This window comes from Pteropus vampyrus, unplaced genomic scaffold, assembly GCF_000151845.1.
Source record: "Pteropus vampyrus isolate Shadow unplaced genomic scaffold, Pvam_2.0 Scaffold219, whole genome shotgun sequence".
NCBI lineage: Eukaryota > Metazoa > Chordata > Mammalia > Chiroptera > Pteropodidae > Pteropus > Pteropus vampyrus.
Genome location: NW_011889000.1, coordinates 139,103 through 156,555, shown reverse-complemented (window position 1 = coordinate 156,555; position 17,453 = coordinate 139,103). Strand labels below are relative to the sequence as shown.

At 38.1% G+C, this 17,453-nt stretch overlaps 1 protein-coding gene across 2 annotated transcripts in view; it reads left to right on the top strand.

Annotated features, from left to right (window-relative positions):
* Positions 1 to 17,453, top strand: part of RPS6KA5 (ribosomal protein S6 kinase A5) — a 154,025-nt gene that overhangs the window by 63,003 nt on the left and 73,569 nt on the right. For both annotated transcript variants that reach the window (XM_011373178.2, XM_023538354.1), the window contains one exon: positions 6,320 to 6,538. In XM_011373178.2, coding sequence (XP_011371480.2) covers positions 6,382 to 6,538 — 157 coding nt within the window. In that variant the 5' untranslated portion in view covers positions 6,320 to 6,381. The remainder of the gene's footprint in view (positions 1 to 6,319; positions 6,539 to 17,453) is intronic.

The window sequence follows — 17,453 nt, the reverse complement described above, 5'->3', positions numbered from 1 at the left end:
GTCCCCCCAAGTTAAATTATATATGAGAAAGAAGGGATGTGGCCAGGCATTGTAATTTGTTCTTATGTAGTTGTGGCGGAATATGAAGCAGTGGCCGTATAGAGATGTCCCTGTGTAAAGATAGTTTCCTGTTCCAGAATGGGGACAGCGAGGTTTCCCTAGTTCACTTTCACCAGGGAGTGTTGTCAGGTATCATATTTAATACACAAATTAAGAGAGATTACTTCATGAGAGCTCATCATTCCTTCTGTAAAGGGAAAGAGCTGGCTGGGGATAGCTCTGTGCTATGCATCTGCGTTACCAGTATCTTGAACTTTAGATCAAAATTGCCAGCTGAGAAGTGGGTATTTGGCTGTATGCTGTAGAGCTCTTTCTTTGGCCTTTTCCTGTTTGCTAGCTTGTTTGTTCATATTTTTTTTCATGAATTCATCATTGTTTGAGTTTCCATGATGTGCCAGCTCCAGAGTTACTTGCTGATGATACAAAATGAGTAAAATCAGACATAGTTTATGATTTTGTGAAATTTATGGTTCAGTGGAAGTTAATTAATGAAGCAGTCACACAAATAAGTGAAAATTCATGTTTTTGATCATTTCTGTGACAGAGAATGCATGGTGTTATGAGAGCATAAAATTAGAGGAATTGTACTAGTCTGGGAAGTCAGGAAAGGCTGGATGTCTGAAGAAGTTAGCTAAACGAGACAGTGAGAAGGTGGAGAGAGGTAGGTAGGAGCCAGATGATTTAGATTATATTACAGATTCTCTTTACTTTAAGAGCAATGGGAAATCAAGTGTTTAGAGCCAAAAGAGTTATATTTTTGTCAACAATTTAGAAGACAATACCAAGGTATATTTACCAGATTGAGGGTGAAAGCAAGCTGAGAGGCACAGCTAGTGTGGCTGATGGCCAAATCACCTCCAACGAGATTCCAGTAATCGGGAAGGATGAGAGGGATGCACTCCAGCAGGGATGACTACGAATTTTAGTTAGTGGAAACTCTCTCATGTGACATGATTAGTACTTGTGGTTCATCAAAAAATATGGGTTAAAGTAGAAAATTATTTTAAAGGGATATATATACACACACATATATATAAATATGTACTTTGAACATATTACTTTTCACTTAAAACATATAAATATGTATTCACTTGCCAGTCTTTGGGTGTAGGCACAAGACTTTTTGACAACAGGTTCTTAAACAATGGTTTATTTTGCATAAACCACACTTGTAATGCATCATTTAAAATTAAGTTTCAGATTCTTTAAAGTGGAGTGAAAACCAGACACATTTCAAGTAATCTGCGTTCGAAATCCTTTTTGATTTTCATAATTTTTCCCCCAGCCTTTTATAATCGTTTCACCCACACCTAATTCTTCAGCGGTCCTTTTGAAGTGTCTTGCTTTCATCTAGTTCTTCCAAAGCATTCAACCTCATTTTTTTCTTTTCTTTCATATTTACATTTCCGTGGTTATGTAATATTGAGTTAAATCATGTAATACGAATAACACATACAACAGGCGTGAACAGGTAGGGCAGTGAGTATCAGTGACTGATGTGAAGCAGACGACTGAACTGCACGGGGACAGACGCGCAAGAGTGAACAGGTTACAGCCTCCAGCGTGTGGCAGTGTGTTTTACAGGAGAGCAGGGGAGTATCAGTTAGTCCTGGGAGTTGTCTCCGTGGAAGTCACTAAGAGTTTCTGCCATGTTACAAAAAGCAGTAGTTCAAGTCCAATAGTTTATGCTACAGGTTTGGGATGGACCCAAAGTGTGACATGGCTGGTAGGCAGTGTGTACAATGTAAACACTTTTAAGCAGCATTAATAAAAGAATGACAGGAAACAGTGACCTCACAGTGTTTGAGCCACTCAGATCTCAGTGAGAGCAACATGTTTTAGGCGAGAACTGTGATAAAGGAAATAAACCAGAGGCCTCCTGGAACAATAGTTCTTAACCTTTTCCTTCAGAACAGTGCATGCAGACATATACACATTTTGCATGCATTTAATTGATGGCATTGTAAGTTGATTGTTTTTATAGACAGACCATAAAAATAAGTATTTTTAATAAATCGATCTTATCATTTAAATGCCGATGTTAAAGGCTGCTTCCTAAAAATGTTTAATGAATTCATATTTGACAAATAAAATGAAAATATTAGTTTATGCTCAAAATAAATTTCAGTGAGAGGCCTGCTTTTGTTTAGCTTGAAAAAGGGGTTGAAATGGCTCGGTGGCTTTTGATGTGACAGGCAGCATGAACGCCGCCTTGTTTTTGAACTGTAAGTCACTTTTAACTTGTCTTTATTATGACAACAAGTGTTAAAAACCTGGTTCGTGGTGATAATTGTGGCAAATGGAAGAAGCATCCACATTTGGAAAGGCAAACTGAGACCTACTCAGAGGAACTGGACATTTTCCTCTGACACTGTTCAGTTGTTTCTACATCATTGCCTTATCATCCAGCCATTGAGATTGTTGTCAGCAAGGTTTGTCAGCACTGTGCTGTGTCAGCTGGAGCAGAATTATAAATCCACATTTCGGCTGGAACGGAAGTAACTTTCATAAAATATCTGTAGTTTTCCTCCAACCCATGGAAGTCTTTCTGCTGCTATGGAAAGTTTACGAAGTTCTCTCTTCTGAAAGGGCTGCTTGGCTGTGAGAGCACACAGGTTTTCAGCAGAAATGGTGTCGGTAGGGCCTAGAGTTGAAAGATTTACCTCATTTATAAGCTCACAGATGTCTGTCAAGCTAAGTCAGGAATTAATCTTTCTTCTCATTTCTTCTTAGAATTTACTTTCCCTCAATCGCAAAATAAGTAGAACTTCACCTCAGGTTCAATCAAGGGCTGCAGCACTGGGCCTTTGGGAGACCAGTGAACTCCATGCCCTCTCCTCTTATTTTTTTCTCAGGGTATCTTGTAAAGGCCTTGGCTCTGAGGAAATTGATAAGCTGTACAAGATGTCTGTGAAGATTGCTAATAGAGTGTTCGAAACCATTGCATGTGATGCAGAAATCAGAGTCACGCTGAAGCACGATGCTTTGTCCCTTTACCTAAGCAGCATTGCACATGTGCTGCTAAACAGCCATTTGAGGGGCCCATCTGAGCAGAAAGTACTTTCGTTTATCTTTTTTGGCCCGAAGAGTTTTCACCATTAGGAGCCTTTGCTGTTCCCAAAAGATGCTTTCAAAATAGGAATTCTTTAACGACATCAGCGCACATACAACTAGTGAAAGCCAGGAACTGGCTGCGCTAGAAAGAAGGCAGTCATTTATCTAGTTGCAGACTAAAAGGAAATAACGTTGCCACCAATTCCACTTTCAGTGGCCCCTCTTAAAATATTGGAAAACGCGTAGGTGATGGTGGAGTCGATGGAACTATTCAACAGAAGGACTCCTTCCCTTTCTCCCTCTGTACTAATCTGCAGACCAGCTTAGCCAGGCCAGGGAAGGTGGTTTCTTCGTCTCTCTGGTAGTAAATATATTTTCTTCCCTCTTTGCAGTGTGATAAGCAGCCTCATGGCTGCTTCAAAAACAAGGCTGTTTGGAAGCAGCTATGTTTTAGTTAGGCAGCCTACTCATAATTAAGATCCTGTTTGTCTGAAATAGTTGTTGTTTGGAATGTCGTAAGGCACTCCTTGAATTGTGTTACATAAGCATCTGTTGGCACCTACATTGTGTGGCTTTCGTTAATCATGGCAATTATAGAAGTAAAAACAAAAGATTTGTGGGCTTCATCGTACTTTTTTCCCTGACATTTTCTGATGGATGAAAATAATTATATTGGCAGGATATGTTGTCTTTGGCTCATATTATTGGAAAACTTCTGGATATTATTACCTGGCAAGGATGATGACAGTTTATTATTTGACCATATAGCATATAATGTGGCGATAAGGATGATTTATTATTTGACCCACATATGTTAGCATCCTGTGCTACCTCACTTATTTGGAGTGAAATACAACGTTAAAAAAACAAACAGAAAAGAAATAAAAAATATTTACAAACTCACAGAGCACATCAGTGGAACTTCCTAGTGATAAGAAGTTTCAAAGTCATTTACTTTAAGTTTGGTTTAAGGAATAAGGACATTTTGCATAGATGAGATGGCACGATCATGTTTTTAAATATTTAAAAAATTATCTCATAGGAGAGGGTAATAATTTTTTTATAAATCCAAAGAATATAGAAGGATACATGATGAATAGTATTAAAAAGGTCTGTTTCCGTTCAGTCTAAGAAACATTTTCCAATATTTAGATTCCCCCACCAATAAAATGGACTACCTTACGAAATCTCCTCTTAAAAGCAGTAGTCCTGTGTCCATTCCACCATTTTGACACCTAATTCGCTTTGTGACTTCCGTTTAATGTCTGGCTCCTTATTTGTTTGCCAGTGAGGCCATTCACTTCTGGGAGTCAGTGTGGGCTCCAGAGTTGGGCCAGACGGGCAAGCGTGACCTTGGGCAAGTGACTCAACTCTTCTCCACTTCTGTTTCGTTGTCTGTAAAATGGAGGTAACCCTCCTCACTTCTTATGGGGATGTTATAGGAATCGAACGAGTTAACATCTCTAAAGTTCTTGACAAGTACTAGACATTAGGTGCTAACGCCCTTCTGTCTGCTGCATGGTCAAACCTGTGCTGAAGGCAAATGTGAGTGCTAGGAAGATGCTGAATAGCATCTTTTTTCAGTGGTAAAGAACGATTTTCTATGTTGGAAAGGATAGATGGATAACAGTTAATTGATTAGGTTCTAAAAGTTTTCTCTTTTGGTTCACTTCTGCCTTACTAAAATTCCAATCTATAATTCTTTTATTTACAGTAATATAGACATTATTTACAAAGACACAAACATTTGTGAACTTTTTCTCAGTTCCAGAATGTGTTCAGTATGTTTATGGTGCTGATTTTGTTAAAACTCAGAGCGTCGATTTCTAGTATTCATGAAGAGTCATTTTTTTATTCATTTATGGTTAAGAATGTGGTCTCTGGCATCACACTACTTGCCTTTGAATCAGTTCTGCCAGTTCTTAGCCTAGTCTTTTGGCCAGTTCCGTAGGTGTGCTGAAGCCATTTCCTCATCTGTAAAATGTAATTACTGAAAGTACCACCATTGACTCTTCTGAGGATTCAGTGAATCGATATGTGGAATATGTTTAGCACAGAGCCTGGCACAGCAAGTCCTTAATAAGTGCTGGTTTTCCTCTTTCCCAGGAGTGTTATAGTCATTCACTGATCCATTGTATATCATGTGTCTGTTCTAATTCACTTCCCAAAGTACTGAACTGAGTAACCTACAGAGTACAAGAACTTTTCCTTTAAATCTCTCTTATTCTTGTGGGTGGATTAGAACAGAATTATGTGCTAAATCCTGGAGAGGTGTGGGCAGAGTATATGGAAGCACTGGTCTGGATCACAACTCAGACTGTACCCAGAATGGTCTGATTAAAGGGTGTTAACCTCAAAAGTGGGACTGGGCTTACCGATCCCAGGACGCATTTGCATTTTTAAAAGGAAAGAGAACTTATACCTTGTAGGGGGTGAATTGGGCACTTGTGCCTTCCCTCTCCCAGGATTTTTGCCTGTCCTTCCTCCTCCCTCTTCCTCCCTCTTCCTCCCACCTCTTCCTGCCCTCCCCCAGCCCCTTTCTCTAGGGAATTAAATGCAGATACCTGCACCACACATAGGAATTGTTTACACTGGGAAACTGCGGCGAGATTGACCTACTAAGCCATGAATTACAACCCAGAGATGTAAAGAAGTTTCTGTCAGATTGCTTGCGATTTAAGATCTTTTAATGGTTTTTTTTTTTAATCTAAAGATTTCTTTTGTTTATATAATATCAGCTTACGTTGCTTTAGATTTTTAAAATAAGTATAGAGGGGTACTTGATTCAAATACGTGTATGAGATTCTTAAGAACTGTTTTCATTTGTTTATATCAAGAGCAAAACCTAGAGGTTTTATCTGATGTCTAAAATGTCCTAGTTGTTCCAGAATTGGATTGTGGTTAATTGACCATAATAACAGCTAGTTTCCTACAGCTAAAAATATTGAGGAGAGAATAACAGTAAAAGAGCAAAAGCATAACTTTGGCAGCAGTGGTTAGATATGCAGATCCTGGGGGTTAGACCTAGAAATATGTTTGGCATGAAATTGAAGAAATCTATCAAAGAGCGATTCGAAACAGCATTAAGGCTACTTTTTCATTCAGAGAGTGTTTTCTTTTTGCGCATAGTAACTTCCAGCCGCCAGTAAATTACCGTTCTGCCCGTAGAGCATTGTCATTCTTTTCATTCTTTTTCCATTTTCAGCTTATGGAAAAGTATTTCTAGTTCGTAAAATAAGTGGTCACGATACCGGGAAGCTGTATGCCATGAAGGTTTTGAAAAAGGCAACAATAGTTCAGAAGGCCAAAACCACAGAGCACACGAAGACGGAGCGACAGGTCCTGGAGCACATCAGGCAGTCGCCGTTTCTGGTGACGTTGCACTATGCCTTCCAGACAGAAACCAAACTTCATCTCATTTTAGGTAAGTGTCAGTTTTCATCAGACTTTTTATGGGAACTTTTTCTGGGGGGTGGCGGGAGAGCCTTGAGTTGTAATGTACTCAAAGAATAACATACTTTGAACTTTGAAGAAATGACTACTTTGACTTTCATTTTTCTATCTGTGGTGGCGTTTCCTTGAACATCATGAATTGCTCTGGATTTGGGACTTCCCAACCTGAGGGAATTTATCTACTTCTGTTCCACGCTCCATTATTAAGCTTAAGAAACACTCGAGCCATCTGCTTCCCTGGGCAGTGCGCTTCCTTCAAATGTGAGGAGCTGAGTAGTGACGTGGGCACATTATCTGCTTTAGGAGTTCTTGGGAATGTGCAGGTTTGGGCTGACAAGGGAATATTTATGGAAATCGGTAATTGGGAAAAATAAAAAAGAAATTAAAAATTTCTATTTTTAGAGATGCTTTGCTTTTCTGGTGAAGAAACTGCATCGTAGAGATACCTACCAGTCAGTCGACCCTTTGATCACTCCCATTTGTACCCACAGCACTTTTTGAATTTTTTCCTTTCCTAAATTGACTTGGACTATGGCATATGAATTTTGGAAATGTCTCCTGTGCATATCTCCAGACTGCTTTGTAGAAAAGTTGCACTATTTCCTGTTCTACTAGAAGTAAATGGCAAGACTTCCAGTGTCGCGCTGTGCCGTCATGGAGCATTTCATCTGTTACAGTTTTAGTCCCATTCTTGTGATAATTTGCATTTAAGTATTATGATTCCCTGTCATCAAACTCTTCTGAGGATTAGATGAGATAGAATTTCACATAGTGCTCCGTAAGCATTAGTTATTTCTTGAGTGCCTATGGGATGCCCGTGCTACGCTGGGTATTATCCACAGTACTACTGACCCCACAACAGTGCTGCCAAAACCCCCTCATTAGTGCCGCTGAAGGTTCTGGAAGCTGCATTTCCTGATGTTACCCGTGTTGTATAAGCTTGAGAATGAAGATTGGACCTCAGGTCTGACTCATATCAAAGTTTGCCAAACAAAACTGCCTGTATTCTTTCGTTAGTACTAGTACAAACAGGCTTTTAAATATATATTTGGCAATTTAATGGAATGCTCTCATTTTAGAAATTATACTTTTAACAGTGATTGCCTAAAACTGCATTTACTTTTTGAGTCGAGTTCCACGTCCGGCTCATTTGCAGTGTTCGCCATCACCTAACGATCCTGAATCTTTTGTCGCATGGGCCACGATCTCGCCTGTCCTGTCAGAGCCCCCGCTAGCGTCAGCCCGTCCTGTCGTTCCAGCAGGTCAATATCGTTTGGCTCATCATTCTGCCTCCTGCGTATATTTGCTCAGCTACGTTGTTAACTGATTTTTAAATACGTGTTTCTTCAGAATATTTACCCAGTGGGTTGTAGGGGACAGAACATTTTAATACACTGGTGTCAAACATTTTTAGTAGCAGAATCCTGCCCTCAAATGAAAACAAAGAACTGAGTAGCTCTGAGTTTAAGGGCACCAAGTCCTACCAGTTTATTTCTGTGCCTCACCCTACCAGAATTTCCAACAAAGCCTTAAGGAGGCCACGGAGACTGGTTGAGAAATGATGATCTTGTTTAAGCTGCTTCCTTTGCAATATACCAGCTCATAAAAGTTAAATCGTGTGCCCAAATCGTACAGCTAGTGCGAGCCAAAAGCATAAGAACCCAAACGCCGGGACTCTGCACCTCCACATCACAACTTCTCTCTCTCTCTCTTTTCTGTTCTCTCACACCTTAACTGTACTCGGTCTTTTTTTAATTGTTTCTTGTAAGTAGTGTGGTTTTTGTAAATAATGTTTTCATTTAAAAGTAGATGACTGAAATATTTTGTATTCGATTAGGAAAAAAATAGTTCTTGATAATGTTGGTCTTTAGTTGTTGGTTCTCCATTATTTTTGTTCTTCGTCAGTGGCCCATAAATAAATACAAAGTAAAACAAGAAAACTCATTTCTTGTATCAGCTTAAGAGTAGAATGCGGCCTGGACGACATGTTTGTTCCATCATAAGTGAGGCGGTACGTTTAGAAAGCGTGCCCCCCACCTCCTCACCGCATAGATAGGTTTGATATAATTTTTCTTTGCACATGTTTATAGCTGCTGTTCGACTTTAAAGGTAAAACTTTTCAGAAATCTGGAACAGGACTTTATTAAAAACTTCATATGGTTCAGTTTTTTTGTTTGCAAGTGAGTACAATATACACTAAGTCAGTTTTCCAATTACTGAGCTGTATACTTAGGCCCTGCCTTGGTCTGCTCGGGCTCCCATCACGAATGGCCACAGACTGGGTGGCTTTTCCTTTTCTCACAGTCCTGGCACCTGGAAGTCCAAGATCAAGGTGCTGGCAGGGTTGGCTTTTTCCGAGGGGCATAAGCAAAGAATCTGATCCAGGCTTTTCTCCTTGGCTCGCAGACGCCACCCTCTTGCTGCCTTTGCACATGGCCGCTCCCCTGTGCATTCGCAGCCCTGGTGTTGCTTTTGTTGAAATTTCCTCTTCTTGTAAGAACACGGATCGTATCAGGTCAAATTAGGGTCCACCCTCATGGCCTCATTTTAAGAACTTAATCACCTCTTTAAAGGCTCTGTCTCCAAATAAAGTCACATTCTGAGGTGCTCACGGTTAGGGCTTCAGTATATGAATTTGAGAGGGACACAGTTCAGCCCATAACTGTCTCTAAAGGTTTATCGATTAGCCAACTTTATTGAATTTTTTTGTACTATTAGAGATTAATAGCAAGAATTTACATGTCGAGCTCATCAGGGACTCAGCTGAATTTTTGTCTGATGAATACTATAGACCTTTTTAAAAAATTTTTTAAACTTTTGTTACTGCAAAAGCATATATATGCATCTAGAAGATATAGAAAAACAAAAATAAGAAAAGAAAAATCTATTTTCACTACTTAGAATTTACCTCATTATATATCCCTTTTATTACTTAGTATATATCCTTCCAGATCTTTTTGTCTGTGTGTCTGCATGCGTGTATGTATGTTTTATCAAAATGAGGTTGTACTGTACATACAGTTTGTGACCAAATTTTTTTTTTTTCAGTTAATGGTCTACCTTTGTTGGTTAATAAATTTTCATTTTATTTAATACCTAGTGGTACAAGTTATTTATTTCTGGATAACAAACCACTTTAAAATTTAGTTGCTTAAACAATGACTTATTTTCTCACGATTCTGTGGGTTGGCTGGCAGATCTCTGCCAGTTTGGCCTGGGCTCAATTTATAGCGTGGCAGTATCAGAGCAGCTCATGGCTGCCAGCGGGGCAGGGGCAGAGGCTGCGCGTCCCCTGAGACAGCCTCACCGCTAACACAGGACCCACCCAGGGTTAATGGGTAGGGAATAGACTTCATTTCTTTTTTTCTAAGATTTTTTTAAATTGAGGTATAATTGACACACGACATTATATTAGTTTCAGGTGTATAACATAATTATTCGATAGTTTTATATACTGAAAAACGATCACCACAATAAGTCTAGTTAATCTCTGTCACCGTACACAGTTACAGAATTTTATTGCTGCCGTTGTGATGAGAACTTTGAGGATTTCCTCTCAGCAATTTTCAAATACACCGTACAGTATTACTAACTATAGTCATCATGACGTACATGATATCCCCATGATTTATTTATTTCATAACTAGTTTGTACCTTTTGACCCCCTTCACCCATTTACCCCACCTGTGGTGGCAACCAGCAAGCCGTTCTCTATATCTATGAGCTTAGGGTTTTTTGATTTTTTTTTTAAGACTCCACATATAAGTGAAATCATATGGTATTTGTATTTTCTCTGTCTGACTTATCTCACTTAGCATGATGCCCTTGAGGTCCATCCATGTTGTTGCAAATGGCAAGATTTCATTCTTTTTTTAGGGCTGAATAATATCCCATTGTACATACGCACCATGTTTTCTTTATTCATTTATCAGTGGACGCTTAAGTTGCTTTTCAGCCTTCCCATGGCATGCCGTTTGGTGTGTATGGGTTTTCTTTGTCTCTAAGTTTTGCTGAAAGTGGAGATCAGTGGAAGTTTACACCCATTCTTGCTGTTTTCTAAGATGTTTGGGAGCAGATGCAGACGCAGAGATTCAGTTCCAGGTTGCTGTTACCTTCCAGGGTTTTGTGGCTCACTGGAAATTTCTTGACCAGACTTGTTCCTTGAGGATAAAATTTGCCTGATTACAACAGGCTTCTTCAAATGATAAGATTATTATCATGTTAGTATTGTCTTGACAGATACTTACCTTTGACATTTGCCAGATATGGAATATAGCATTTCTGTCAGAACTGAGTATGTATAATTGTTTTTTATAATATGCTTTGTTTAGTTGTCATTACCTTCCATTCATTTATATGGTCTCTAAATCAAGGGTCAGTAGCAGTGGATTAGATTTGGCCTCTGGGCTGTAATTCATTGGCCCCTCTTGTAAACTCATCTGTTATAAATCACATTTTTAAAAAATTCTACATCATTAATATCTTTTTAGGCTCTGATTTAATTTATACCTGATGGCATCATATGGATTCGATGCATTTTCTCCTTTATATATTTTTTTAGCCATTCCAGATCTTATAACATGGAGATCATACCTCCTTTTATAACTTTTTCTGTACCTCTGCCTGGTTACAACAAGAAATATAAAAATATTTTCATCTATTCTCTTAAAAATTATATTCATTTCAAGTAACAGTGGGAAGGAATTCTATGCGGAAAATAATCTGTAAACAAGTTTTTTTTTGGTATTTGCTGATCTTGATAGTGGTAATTTTGTCAAAACACCAGCTGATCTATGACTGTTTAAACTGTCAGATTAATCAGTAGAATTTATAAGACACTAAAGAAGCTAAGCACAAAGGTATTTATAAAGGTGATGCTAAGTAACATTCTCGGTAATGAATGCCACCCCAGCCTCATAGACAGTTCTGTCATCATGAGTCATCCTGTTAGTATGAGTTAAAAGGTATTTAAAATATGAAAGTTTTACTTTCGAATATTAATTTCATCTTAAAAATTGCAAGGGAGAGGCTACTTGCTAAGATGGGAACAGAATGGTTTATGATACATCGCAGTCTGTCGTATATAGCAAGACAGACAGTAACTGAAGGAGCTTCCTTGCTTTGAAGTAAATACGATTAATTCACGAAACTGATATATAGATATATCTTAGTCAGAACTTTACGATGATTTGGATAAGCTGGAATGCATTTGCAGGAGGCGCCATTAGAATGTTGAGCTAAACCCAAAAGGAAAGTGAGGTAACTGGCATGGCATTAAAAAGAAAAAATGTTCAGGTGTGCGTGATGCATCATGTTAAGACTATGCTTTAGATATAAGACAAGAAAAAAGAGCCATCAAGAGAGACTTAGGTGGTCTGAAGGAGGAAGAGTAGGTAGAAATGAAAACCAGAAAGTGCGGGAATTAATGTGAGGCATATCTGAAGGAAAAGAAAAATTTGTAGGAAAAAAAAAAAAATAAGACCAAGTAACAGTGCATGGTGGAAGACAAGATGGAGGTGGGATCTGAATCATGGGCAAATATGTGACTGATAACAGTTAGCTCTTTGGAAGATGTCACCATAAGAAGAAACATGTGAGAGAGAAATTCTAAGTAAGAGAATTTGAACTACAAAGGTTAGATGACCCGAGGTCATTCAGAGTATGACTAGAAATAAGTAGGTGTTTGGAGAGTGAAATCAGAATGGAGAATCTTTCCTTGCAAGTAGGAGATGTAAGATTTAGCCCTTCTTTCTGTCAGTTAACTGTTACTTCCTCTCCTGTCCGTTGAGTTCTATGAGATTGCATGAAAGAGACATAGCCTTAAAAAGTCCACCAGCTCTTGCCGCGGTTATCACTTTGCATCCTCAGTGGAAAATAGCGCTGCTGAGGTAGTTTCTGTAGTTTTCTATAATACTTCAAGGCTTATGAGAGTTGGCATTTCCAGTGGATTTCAGTTTCTCCATCTGTTAATAGAAGCACATAAACCGTAAACAATGGCGAGGTTTCTGGGTTCAACAATGAGTTATATCAGATGTGCAGAGGTCTTGAGCTGAAACTCCCCTCTGCCGACCCATGATGTACTACGTTCCTTCTCAGCAAAGCAAATTTGTTTTACGTTCTTAATGAGCTAGTGTCATGGCTTTTCAGCAGTGTTGTTAACAGTGTGAATAGAAGTTGTTGTTGCAAATATTTACAAGTGACTTTATTTCAAAACAAAAAATCAGTTTTTGTTTTGAAATGTAAATACATTTCACCCTCGAACAATGTTGTGGTTAGGGGCTGACCCCTTGCAGAATCATACATTTGCATATAACTTGACTCCATAAAAACTGAACTACTAATAGTCCACTGTTGACCAGGGGCCTTACTGATGACATAAACATTTGATTAACACATATTTTGTATGTGATATGTATTATATACTGTACTGTTACCATAAAGTAAGCTGGAGGAAACGTTGTTAAAATCATAAGGAAAACATGTACATATATTTTATGTATTCATGACATACCTTACTCTTAATTTTTTTTGATAATTTAAGGTTACACAGGTCACATGCAAGTTTTTTCAAGTTGTCTCAAACCTCCAAAAAATTGTTCCAATATATTTATTGAAAAAAATTAACATATAAGTGGACCCACGCAGTTCAAACTCATGTTGTTCAAGGGTCAATTGTAATTAAATATTTACTTAGAAAGTAATAATATTGATTGAAAGCAGATGCTGTTTACCCTAATGTTAAACCCATAAGATGTATTTTTCCTAGTCTTACTGAGGTATAATTGATGTATAACATATTAGTTTAAGGTCTACAGTGTAAGGATTTGATACATGTATATTTTGGAAAGTGGTCACCACAGTAAGTTTTTAGTTAACATCTATCACTTTACATGGTTACAAGTTTTTTTTCTTGTGATGATAACTTTTAAGATCTGTTAGCAACTTTCAAATATACAATACGGTATTATTAATGAAAACCCTATAAAGATACTGTCAGAACTCTTATAAATAATTTTGTCTTAGGCAGTTGCTAGAATCCTGGAAATTTTGTGGAGGACTTCAGTTCAAGTTCTCAAGATTAAGTCACTGTTTTAAAAAACAAATTTATTAGTTTAAAAGCTCTTTATCCCTCCTCCAAAATCTACCCACCTTTCTATTCCCACAGAGAGAAGGAAAGATAGACAGACAGACAGATAGACACACAACACACACACAAAGTGTGCTGTCCTGAAAACAAGAAGAAAATATGATGGATGGTAGGGTAACCTTATAAAAACAAAAACAAAATAAATGAAATAAAACAAAATGAGACAAACAGTACATGGTAGAGAGTGGGGCAGCGGTGGCGTCTGAATCGGGGGAAGTATGGGACTGACGACAGTTTGCTCTTTGAAAGGTGCCACCATAAAAAGAAATATGAGAAAGACAAATTCTAATAAGAGAATTTGAGATTCATACCTAGGTGAGTTGATAAGAGGTCAACTGCCATTGCTTGACAGGGCAGGACAGGGCCGTGAGCCAAGGAATGCTGGCAGCTTCTTAAACCTGGAAAAGGCAAACAAACAGACTTTACCCTAGAGCTTCCAGAATAAATGCAGCCCTGCTAACATCCTGATTTTAGCCCCGTGACACCCATGCCAGACTTGTATAACATAAAATGATAAGTTTGTGTTGTTTTCAGCTACCAAGTCTTTAGTAATTTGTTAAGGAGCAACAGGAGGCGACGCAGAGGGTGAGGAGAGTCAGGTCAGACGCGTAGACCACTCTTTAAAGCAGTTTTGCCATGAAAAGAATAAGAGAAGAGATGGGACGTGCTGGATTTAGGAAGGATGGTAGTGTTGTAAAATCTGTGGTACTGTTATTTTTATGCTTCTTAAAGACATGGCACCAGAGCGCTTCATCTGGCCCTCCAACCACCGTCACATGAAAATCTTTGAAAGCAAGTTAATTGCACTTGAATAAAAACCAGATATCTCTGCAATTTTAAAACTTGAGTTTTTCACTGAAATAGCAATTATATAAGAAAATTTCTCTTTAGCTTAATACTGACTAAAACTGGTTAGACCCTCACAGTACTTTATAGAAATATATGTTAAGTATTTCTAAGCCTTGAAATTATGCTTACATTGAGGCAGTAGATAAGTCGAGACACCATAAATTTGAATTTTATTTTAAAATTATTACAATTAAACTTGTCAATATTTTTCAATCCTATAAATTGTAATTGATGTCTACAAATAATAACAATAGCTAACAGCCACCATGTAATAAGTGCTTACTGTATATAAGGCCCAGGCTTAACCCTTGATAGCTCATTTAATCCTCATAACAATCTTATATTTAAGTTGGAATTATTTATATTCCTATTTTATAGATATCGAATGAGCCATTCTATATCCAAAGAAGATAATTTAGCAAAATACAAAAGAATTGAGATATAACCTTTTTCATAGAACAGAAAAGTTTCTTTTAGTTAAATCTAGAGGCCAGTAGTCTGTACCAGCATCAGAGTAAGGTAGGTATTCCACTGTATGGACTGTAACAAGTAAATCTCAATGTAATTATAAACTGATAAACTTTTTTGGAAGTCACAATGACGAAATGTGCCTTATGGCCTCTGAGAACATATCAGATTTACTTGTTTATGTGTAATTATTGTCATGAAGATGGACTGTTGATGGTCCCTTCTGCTCTTCAGTTACGATCAGAATAAGTCTTTGCTTCCACTGACACGGTATCGTCTGGCTGCTGCAAACTGATTTTCATTCTCTCTTCTTTCTTTTGCACCTTAAAAATTTATGTATCTTGGAAACGCCTGTCAGATTAGTAAAAATTAAAGATAATGATAATAACGAGTTAGTAAGAACTTTTAAGGCATTCAATCACTGTTGGTGGGGTATATCAATGCTTATAGCTTTTTGGGGGGAAATACTTATAAAAAATTCATAGCTGTTATCAAAATTTGGTATGTGAGTATGTTGCGACTCAGCATTTTAGTTTCAGGAATCTGTCCTATTAATCTGTACCTGCTCAAGTGCATAAAATGTATGTACAAAGATATTTCTTATGGCGTTTTCTTGCTTTTATTATTCTAATTATTAAAAGTGAGAATGTCAATATAAAGTAAAGTTGACTGTAGGCAAAAATCCTAGACTTGTGTCCAGAGTCACAAAGGAGGTTGAGATAAAGGTAGCAAATATTTTTTATTGTAATATTTAGGGGTTTTTTAAAACTTTATTATGGTGACATTAGTTAACAAAATCCAGTAAGTTTCAGATGTACAGTTTAACAGTAAGGCATGCATATATATATAGTGCATTGTGTGTTCACCGCCCATAATTAGATTTCTTTCTGTCACCACGGATATTTGACCAGTAATGTTTAGTTTTTGTAGTACTCGCTTGGTATCAGGCACTACTCTTAGCATTTTCCATAGATGATTTCATTCAGTTTTTGCGAGCAGCCCTTGAAGGTATGGATTATCATCTTTGTTTTACAAATGCAGTTTCCTAGGCTCGTGGTATCTGGAAGTACCCAAGGCTACCAAGCTGGTAGGTGGAGGAACCACATGACTTCATTACTCTATGTAACTTGGCCCATATATACCGGCCTCTTTGGTATATCAGGAGAAACAGCATTATTTCTAATAGCAGAAAATTAGATGGTCGTAATGTCCAGTTTTTGACCTCTCTTGATCTTTTCCAGTTTATATTATTATTTAATTAGTTTTTTTTTTAACACATAGCCACAATTGGGTCACCCCACTGCTTAACGTCTCCCACTGACTCCCATTTTACTTGAAGAGGATACATCTAAACTCCATAGTCTGGCTTTTGAAACAGTCTGACCCCAGCCTTAGTCTGTCTTTTTCTCTTGTGCTCTCAGACCTGTGCTCCAATGAATCTAAATAATCCACTCACTCTTCTGTGAACTTGTGTTTTTCTTTCCCTGCTCTGTACTTAAATACTAACTTGAGTTCAGCTCTGAATTTCAGTATTTCCTAGTAGACAAGTCACTTCATCTCTCTGACTTTGCTTTCCCATCTGCCTGGAGTCATTTGGCTTAAATGGGATGATGCATGGCTCAACGATGAACAAAAAGTCTAGGCATTCCTTCAGCAGAAAGGATTTACTGGAGGAAAAGAAAGGATTGCAGTGCGATACATACAGCCATGGCAAGCCAAGTGCAAGTAGAGAGAGCAAGAAGAAGGACATTTTTTTCCGGGGGAAGAAGAAGGGCTGTTATAACCATTGAGCTCTGTCGTAACCATACAGTTCCTTCTGTATGGCTTTCAAAATCGACATAGGGTGTGAGAGCTCCTCCCACAGGCCCTCCAACTCCTGTCTTGGTTACGGTCTCTGTCATAAGATCTGACACATGTAAAGTGTTCAGTACTACCCCTGGCAGATAGTGATCTATAAGTGGTGGCTGTATTTAAATGAAGCTTAGAAAAGTTCAAGGTGAAACTGGACCATCTTGTGACAGAAAGAAAGTGCAATAAATGGGGTGAAGCTCTTCGTCATGGGAGAATGCCAGCCAACGCAGAGAAGGAATGGCGGAGTCAGAAAACCGTCATTGGATTCTAGAATGATGGGTGCTAGTTCCATGAGGAACAGGATATTTTTACATAACCTCGATTCATCTCCCCACACTTTACCAGTTAATTTCAAGGGGGACATAGTAACGTTATCGTGGAGAAACCTGGCAAATACTACTTAGCGACCGCACGTCAATAACATGCTTCCTGATACGTCCTAAGACAGGTAGCATCATTTCATTGCTATTCCTTCAAAGAATACGTAACCTGCATCTAATCATGAGGAAACATTAGATACAACCCAAATTGAAGGATGGTCTTCAAATTAACTGGCCTAGCTTCTTCAAAG